Source organism: Macrobrachium rosenbergii, chromosome 21 (assembly GCF_040412425.1).
Source record: "Macrobrachium rosenbergii isolate ZJJX-2024 chromosome 21, ASM4041242v1, whole genome shotgun sequence".
Taxonomy (NCBI): domain Eukaryota; kingdom Metazoa; phylum Arthropoda; class Malacostraca; order Decapoda; family Palaemonidae; genus Macrobrachium; species Macrobrachium rosenbergii.
In genome coordinates, this window is record NC_089761.1 from 43766987 (window position 1) to 43776519 (window position 9533).

Sequence of the window (9533 nt, forward strand, 5' to 3'; positions counted from 1 at the left end):
TGATACGTTTATTTATTTGCTTCTTTTTTTTATACGCGGGAAGTCATTGCTGGTTTTTGTAATAGGGGAAAAGCTAAGGAAAAATAGAACGAGATTTTGATATATCTTTTTCAGATAAAGAATTGGTTGTTTAGAATAAAAGAATCGTTTGGGATCTCGAATTTTCCGCTATTTAACATTTTGAAGATTTCTGGAGGAAGTTACAATTTAGAAAGTGTTTTTATTGTAAATCATTGCTATGGTTCCATTGTTAAGAGCGTCTTAATTAAAAAAAAATGTGATGTAAAATGCCTGATTTAATTCTTACTTATTGTGATTTGCTGTTCACTTCGAAGAATATAAAATAAAACTATGCCTCGTGATTTAGGTTTAGCATTTGTTGGCACTGTAAATCTTTAATATTATTTCTAACATCCGATTTTTCTGTGTGGATGGTCCCTCCAAAGCCCTTGCTAGCACTGTCTAATAAAGAATATCATCATTTAAAAGATATCTTTAAAGCTTTCTTTTATCTTTTATTGTGGAAAAGGTGATGATGCATTAACAAAAAATCTGTAATATTTTTAATCTATGATTTGGAGGAAAATTGGAAGTTGTCAATGAAGACAAAAAATTACACAGGTATTACAGACAGTAAGATGCCATTGAAGGAAATAAAAAACCTTGGCATTTTCTGGGAAATCAAAAGCATTTCCTGTGCACGATCCCAGGACCAGATTCATCATACTCGTCTTTGGAAATCCACATGGCCTGGAAAGTTGAGAGAGAAGCCAAGATGGACCCACCGATCCAGACGGAGTACTTCCTCTCAGGAGGTGCGATGATCTTGATCTTGATGGTGGAAGGAGCTAAGCTCGTGATCTCCTTCTGCATCCTGTCAGCAATACCAGGGTACATGGTGGTGCCTCCAGACATGACGTTATTGGCGTAGAGATCCTTTCTGATATCGACGTCGCATTTCATGATGGACTGGTAGACGGTTTCGTGGACTCCAGAGGATTCCATGCCGAGGAATGATGGCTGGAAGAGAGACTCGGGGGCGCGGAATCGCTCGTTGCCGATGGTGATGACCTGGCCATCTGGAAGCTCGTAGGACTTGTCGAGGGAAGTCGAAGCAGCTGCTTGAGCCATCTCGTTTTCGAAGTCAAGAGCCACGTAGCAGAGCTTCTCCTTCACGTCGCGGACGATCTCTCGTTCGGCGGTGGTGGTGAAGGAGTACCCTCGCTCAGTCATGATCTTCATCAGGTAATTCGTGAGGTCACGACCAGCTAAATCCAAGCGGAGGATAGCGTGTGGGAGGGCATAGCCCTCGTAAATTGGGACGGTGTGAGAGACGCCATCGCCAGAATCAAGCACGATGCCAGTGGTACGACCGGAGGCGTACAGGGAAAGCACGGCCTGGATAGCAACGTACATGGCAGGGCAGCTGAAGGTCTCGAACATGATCTGGGTCATCTTCTCGCGGTTGGCCTTTGGGTTCAATGGCGCCTCGGTCAAGAGAACTGGAGACTCCTCTGGTGCAATTCTCAGTTCGTTGTAGAAGGTGTGATGCCAGATCTTCTCCATGTCGTCCCAATTCGTGATGATTCCATGCTCGATAGGATACTTCAGTGTAAGGATACCCCTCTTGCTCTGGGCTTCATCACCTACGTAGGCGTCCTTCTGACCCATACCGACCATCACGCCCTGGTGCCGAGGACGACCCACGATGGAGGGGAAGACGGCGCGAGGGGCATCGTCCCCGGCGAAGCCAGCTTTGCAAAGGCCTGAGCCGTTGTCGCACACGAGGGCAGATGCATCGTCGTCACACATTGCGTCCCTTTAGCCTGGAAATGAATCAAAGTCAGTGGAGAGTCTGTGAACTAACAGTTTACATCTTAAAGGATGCCATTATTATTATTATTATTATTATTATTATTATTATTATTATTATTATTATTATTATTATTATTGGAGAGTGTGATGCCATTATTATTATTATTATTATTATTATTATTATTATTATTATTATTATTATTATTATTATTATTACTATAGAGTCTGTGAACTAGCAGTTTGCATCTGAAAGGGTACCATTATCATTTATGGTGCATCACTATAATGTGTCCGTAAATAATGTAAAAACCACAATCATGTATAGGAGCGTTTATATTTTTCCAAAATACAAATAAAACGAAAAAAGGGTAAAAAAAAAATATTTTACCGTTTGCACGGTCAAAGCTTCCTTTTTACCCTTTTTTGTATTTTTTTGTATTTTGGAAAAATACAAACGCTCATATACATTATTGTGGCTTTACTTACCATTATTATTATTATTATTATTATTATTATTATTATTATTATTATTATTATTATTATTATTATTATTATTATTATTATTGGAGAAACAAATCCTCAGATATGTATGGGTACATATATTTAAAAATAAATCTCTTTGGAGAGCGTTCGGGAATCTGTTCGATTTCCATTTTATTTTTAAAGAATAAATTTCTGCAGTGTTTTATTTTTAAATATAGGTACCCATACATAACTGGATTTGTTTCTCCATTTCAAATCATGCTACTATGAGTATTTTATTATTATTATTATTATTATTATTATTATTATTATTATTATTATTATTATTATTATTATTATTAATAGGGCATGTGTGTAATACTCCCCCTGGTCCCTCTGGGTTGTATACCATCCCCCTCCCTGGTTCCAGGGTATGTATACCATTTCCCCCCGGATAGTTGATATGTTTACCATCCCCCCCCCCGGCACCTGGGCATGTATACCACCCCCTCCTTGGTTCAGAGCATGTATGTATACCATCCCTCCCCCCCCGACCCCGGAGATAGATGCCATCTCCTCTGGGTCCCGGGCATGTGTGTCACCCTCTCTGGGTCTCGGGCACGGGGTACAATACACTCTCAGGGTCCCACCCAGGCCTACACAAGCAACATTATGCTAAGCATCCCATCTGTCACATCTAAACTGTCGTCTTTCCGCGATATATTTAAGTTATTCTTTATTTCATTTTTTCATCTCGTTTTTGCTCCAACTTGTCTCGTTAATGGGGAGGAAACGACGCTGGTGATCATTATCTGTAACGTTATACGCGCGTCTGCCTCGACGCAAAGTGCTCGCGGGAAGTGAAACGAGTGAACACGTGAACACTTTGTTTATAGATACGACTGTTACTTTATAGCTGGTTTATTCATTAATAAATGCTTCGCTTTAATAGTACATATTTTAAGATTTATAATTTTTTAACATGCAACAAAAGAACACACTACACCCACCCACCCACACGCACACCCACACACACACACACATACACACACACACACATATATATATATATATTGCAAGCTAACGGCACAATATTGAAGTAATTAATATTTTAAATAATTTAAACCCTCGTCAATTATCTCAACAAACGTAAGTTTCGACCGAGGCTGTATAATTAACATCCGTAAATGTTGCATTCGCAAATTGTTTGAAAGGCTGTCACCGTTTTAATTTAAAATTCTGAATAAAATGATTGGTGTCTAAAAGTTATCTCCCTTGCAGATAAACAAGATTTAAGAAAATGCGACTATTTACATGCTGTATAACTAACATCCATATATTGCGGTTATTGTCTTTAATTAGCCATTTTTTTTTTTTTGCACAGAAGCGTCATTAAAAATGATGTCGGGTAAAAGAGATATTCCAGTCTCTCTCTCTCTCTCTCTCTCTCTCTCTCTCATGTTAACACTGATTTATCGTGTTCTAAGTGTTCCCTACAGGCCAATCACTTGTGGAACACACAAAAACGAGAACCGATGATGCAATGCTGATTCGCAACGATAAACAATCACTGTACATTTTGTTCCTCGCACTTCACTTCTGGTATCAACACGCAATGAATACGCGTTTAAATGTATTGTCTTGTTTTCACAAAATCACGTTTTGATGATTTGGAATTTGAACTTTGATGCCAAGAAATTCATCACTTAGGCTAACCCAAAGCCTTAGGATTATATATCTGCATTTCTGTATTGCGTGGTAAGATTGCATTTATCAATGCCCTTTGCACATGAGCGTTCAAGTCCTCTGTATCTGGAAAAAGAAAGTGATACAAACACACAAAGCTAAATATGACAAAAGGTTAGAGCTAGTATGCAATGAGAGAAGAATTTTGAAAACAATATGATACTGTTTGATGATCAAACGGAAGAATGTATACCATAACGCACCTCACTAAATAATCAAAGAAAAACTCAGAAATTATAACCAGATCTTGCAATGTCCTCAGATCGTGGGAAGAAGAAGAAGAAAAGAAGAAGAAGAAGAAGAGGAGGAGGAGGAGGAGGAGGAGGAGGAGGAGGAGGAGGACGAGGAGGAGCAGTCAAAACACTCAACTTTACAAGAATACAGCACAATTTACATCCGATCTAAAAAAGCTCAGAGCGAAAAAAAGGAGGAGGAGGAGGAGGAGAAGAAGGAGGAAGAGGAGGAAGAGGGGGAGGAGGAGGATGAGACACAATATTGAACAATACAAAAACAAAGCACAATTTACATCAGGGATACGAAGAGGAGGAGTAAGAGAAACTGGAGGAGGAGGAGAAGGAGGAGGAAGAGGGGGAGGAGAAGGAGGCACAACACTAAACGTTACAGGAACACATCACAATTTGCAGCCAATCGTACAAAAGCTCAGAGCGAAAAAGAGGAAGAGGTGGAGGAGGAGGTGGAGGAGGAGGGGGAGAAGGAGGCACAACACTAGAACACAATAACAACACAATTTACAGCCGATCTTACAAAAGTTCAGAGCGAAGAAGAAGATGAGGCGGGACGAAGGAGACGCACAACTCGTGGGAATGTCAGCAGTAGTTTACAGATAACCAGTAGTGTCTCCGTTTATATATCGCGATGGGACTCCGAAGGGAAGGTACCTAGTTCGAGAAGTAGGGGGCGTGTCTCCCACTCCCTTCCATTTATCTACTGCTATCATGCCGGTTTTTTGATGGAGGTAAAGAAAAAAAAATTGTACACGAATTGATTGAAGTATATTGGGGATTAATTAGATTTATTTGAATCAAATTTTTGTAATGAGGAAAAATAAAAGATACATAAAAACTATATATAAAGTTTATGAATGATTGAGAATTCTGCAATAGATTTCTGTGATAAAACTTGTTGAAAAATTAAAAACTTATTAATGTCATTATCAAAAGCTTTATCAAAAAAGCATTATTAAAAATGATGAATTCTTAATCTATATTCTTTGAATTCTTAATTTTATATTCTCTGTATATTTTTCTAATTTGACTGTTATTACTGATTTTCTAAATTTCTCAACTGGACAGGAAAATCTGCAAACCATACTCATGTTTACTATGAGTGTTAAATCTCTCTCTCCCTCTCTCTCTCTCTCTCTCTCTCTCTCTCTCTCTCTCTCTCTCTCTCTCTCTCACTCTCTCTCACACACACACACACAAATCATTCCTTACTTCCCAATGGAAGCACGAAATTTAGCTAAAAAAAAAATTTCTTAAGATTATATTTCATTCAGTCATAGCGGATTGCTCTCTCTCTCTCTCTCTCTCTCTCTCTCTCTCTCTCTCTCTCTCTCTCTCTCTCTCTCTCTCACACACACACACACATATACACACCACAAACACACAAAAATAATTCCTTACTTCCTAATGGAAGCATAAAATTTAGCAAAAAAAAATTATTTCTTAAGATTATATTCCTTTCGGTCGTAGCAGATTGCTCTCTCTGTCTCTGTCTGTCTGTCTGTCTGTCTCTCTCTCTCTCTCTCTCTCTCTCTCTCTCTCTCATCTTTTTCGTAGAAATATGTGTCGTGAAATGTAGCGAAAACCCGCCGACCAATCTTTCATTTAGATTTATGACTTGCTTCTACGGCTGAGTGAAGGCTACATGGACCTACTGAGAGAAAATGACCACCCAATAAGGGTCTCGTCCTCATAAATTAATTTTAAGCTAAATTTCACGGGCGCATAGAAAGGAATGAAAATGGGAATTATAAAAATACGACAGAGGGGGGTGAGAGAGAGAGAGAGAGAGAGAGAGAGAGAGAGAGAGAGAGAGAGAGAGAGAGAGAGAGAGAGAGAGAGAGAGAGAGATCAAACCCATCTTAAGGAATAAACTCTTCAGAAAATAATTTTAAGTTAAATTTCATATTTCCAGTTGAGGAAATAAGGAATAATGAGAGAGAGAGAGAGAGAGAGAGAGAGAGAGAGAGAGAGAGAGAGAGAGAGAGAGAGAGAGAGAGAGATTAAACCCATCCGTCTAAAGGAATAAACTCTTCAGAAAATAATCTTAAGTTATATTTTATGTTTCCAATTGAGGAAATAAGGGATAGTGAGAGAGAGAGAGAGAGAGAGAGAGAGAGAGAGAGAGAGAGAGAGAGAGATTAAACCCATGTAAGTACTTATGTTTAATGGCAATAAAGTCTTCAGAAAATATTTTTAAGTTAAATTTCATCTCCATCGGCGAAGTAAGGAATGAAGAGAGAGAGAGAGAGAGAGAGAGAGAGAGAGAGAGAGAGAGAGAGAGAGAGAGAGAGAGACTCCATTTCGCTTCACTAGAAGCATCCGCCTTCAAAGCCAAAACCAAACCAGGTCTTGATGAAATTGCTGATCCAAGGACATAGTCAATAATCTTGATGCAAAGAAACCATCTCGTGTTTATTTTTGACTGTCCATACCTTGATCAGTCGTACTGCCTGACATAAATCCTTCGTATGGCTTAATCAAAATTACCGCTTATTTATTATTAAACGGTATATATATATATATATATATATATATATATATATATATATATATATATATATATATATATATATATATATATATATATATAATATAAATATATATGTATGTGTATGTATAGTTGATGCTAACATTTATTTTGAGATTACATATACAGTTATACTAACTAATACAATAAAATTTGTATAAACCATTATTACATTTTCAATTAAATTTTGTTGTATACCATAATACACTACAAAGACACTGAAAACTTTATGAATGCAGGTGATCAAACTGCTGTTCATCACAATTTACACAACTTTCAAGTCTACCTTTCACATTTCGACAAACATTTTTGAACAAATCTCTTTGTGTATTAATTTCTTGAAATGCATCTCTGACGCCATTTTTCAAATCACTAACACTTTGTGGTTTTCGACTATAAACTTTGTCCTTGAGTACTCACCAAAGGTTATAATAAACACCATCGTTATAGTATAACCCTAACACAAACCCCGTTCCACCTACTGTCCGCCTACTTTGGGTTCACCCTATATAGATAGATATATCCAAATAGTCACTTAATAAAGATGTACGAATCCACAGAAAAATTATGTTTCCCTCCATTTTCTCCCGTTGCCTCAATTTCTATCTATAATTTTACATCGGTAATCTTATACATTGCCGCTTCCGACCAGTGATGATTGTGGAAGCTCATATGCCAACGGTGTCTAGCATTCTTTGGCGGTCACCCTTCCAAGAAGTGACCCTCCACCAAAGCTTGATAGTAGTCGTAATATCCGTGTCTCTGGGATTCTCGATTGAGAACCGTGATTATAATAAACCGTTTTAAAGATGTGAAAGCCATTGGTTATATTTTGAAAACTTTCTAAATTTATAACAAATTCAAAATAATTTCCTGAATAAATAAAATTCAGTAACTAAAAAAAACAGCTTTTCAATGAACCTGGATTAGTTTAGAAGAGCTTCTGTATCTCAACTATCTTTTTCTATTTCCCCGTGCTGTGTTTGTGTGTGTGTGTGTGTCTGCGTGTGTGTGTGAGGTAAGAGAGAGAGAGAGAGAGAGAGAGAGAGAGAGAGAGAGAGAGAGAGAGAGACTGACTCGAACATTAAATTATCCAAGATGATAATCTTGACAGTCAGTAATGCTAACAGATTAATTACCTTACGGAATTTTCGGAATCTATATTGTTAAACCGACAAGTACAGTTTTATCTATTTATATAATGTTTGTATTTATATGCGTACAAGTCTGTGGAAGTAAACTTCCCCTCATATATTTAATAAGAAGCATCTATTCACCATTCCATTCGTAAGGGATCTATGTGTAAGTGAGAAGATTCATATGCAACTGATCCCAGTGAAAACAATCTGGTTTTAAAGAGCAGTAGACGCCGATAATAGTGCCATCTAGGACACAATTAAACTTCTCAAAGATGGTAAATCGAGTGGTTTCGCGAGAACTTGATATTTACTCATCATCAGATTCATGTTATGAAAGTGTAACTTATCATCAGTGGATGCTGTTCAGTGTTCCATTACTCACGCAGTCATTCCTGCCCGGTTTAAAGGAAAGTCTTTCTTGAAACAATTCTCGATTCGACTAAACTTGGTATTGATTATTTCACGTCTTTGGTCTGTATTAGCAATCAAAATACCTTTCCTCGCTAAGTATACTGTAAACAGAAAAATATTGCATCAATGAACGATCCGATGAAAATCATCTTGAATCAACCAGTTTTGCTAAGGACAAATTGTCAATGGTGAAGTAATGTTTAACTGGCTTCCCATAAGGGAGACCGTCCGAGTTTCTATACAAATTCCCAAGTTAATGTGCACATTATACCTGATTACATTCTACTATTGAACGAAGAATAACAACACGGATAGAAAGAGAAGTGGTATGTATAAAACAGAGTGAAGATTAATCACTGAACAGAAAACTGTCATTAATAACAAAGAGAAAAAACAATGATATAGGAAATATAACAACATTGGGATACTGAGCAAGAGAGAGAGAGAGAGAGAGAGAGAGAGAGAGAGAGAGAGAGAGAGGATAAACGAACTGCACTGAAAATGATCTAACAAATCAGACATTATTTTAGGTTAAATGGTTAAGAGCCCACAGTTTCGTTGACGGGTAATAATAAAAATTTATCCAATAAAACTTTCTCAGATTAGCACTGATTTAATAAATATAGTTACGAGGATCCACCGAAACTTTAGGAGTTTACGATTGTTCTGTTATTGTTTAACAAGGGAATGAATTCTTGCGTAAATTCGTAAATATAGACAGCAAAATGCTAAAAGGAGAGATGGCAGTTTCTTAATTTGTTTATCAATTTGCGGAAAGTAACTAGCTGCATGGAAAACTTAGCCCTTAAAGCATGTATTCCCCCCCTCTCTCTCTTTATATACTGTATATATACAGTATATATATATATATATATATATATATATATATATATATATATATATATATATATTTATTTATATAAAAATACATATACACATATATATGTATGTATGTATGTATGTATGTATGTATGTATATATGCATACATACACACATATATACATACATATATATATATATATATATATATATATATATATATATATATAGAGAGAGAGAGAGAAATATAGGGAAAAGTGGTCAGGAGAGAGATCATTGAGATGTGCTCACCTTAGTAGAATCAAAAGTAGTCGTCACGCCCACAGCATATCCATCACAGCTCAGGATATCTTGAAAAGCACTTA

General features: G+C 37.0%; 1 protein-coding gene across 1 annotated transcript; it reads right to left on the reverse strand.

The window, feature by feature from the left end:
- Positions 1-4974, reverse strand: LOC136850019 (actin-5, muscle-specific). Its single transcript, XM_067123563.1, has 2 exons — positions 4789-4974; positions 1-1826 (listed from the first exon to the last, which is right to left on the reverse strand). The coding sequence occupies exon 2, from the start codon at positions 1810-1812 to the stop codon at positions 682-684; it is 1131 nt and encodes a 376-aa protein (XP_066979664.1). The 5' UTR covers positions 1813-1826; positions 4789-4974; the 3' UTR covers positions 1-681.
- Positions 4975-9533: the final 4559 nt, after the last annotated feature.

Bases quoted from the DNA above. Each gene is read 5' to 3' on its own strand.
- LOC136850019 (XM_067123563.1), bottom strand. From the start codon at position 1,812: ATGTGTGACGACGATGCATCTGCCCTCGTGTGCGACAACGGCTCAGGC.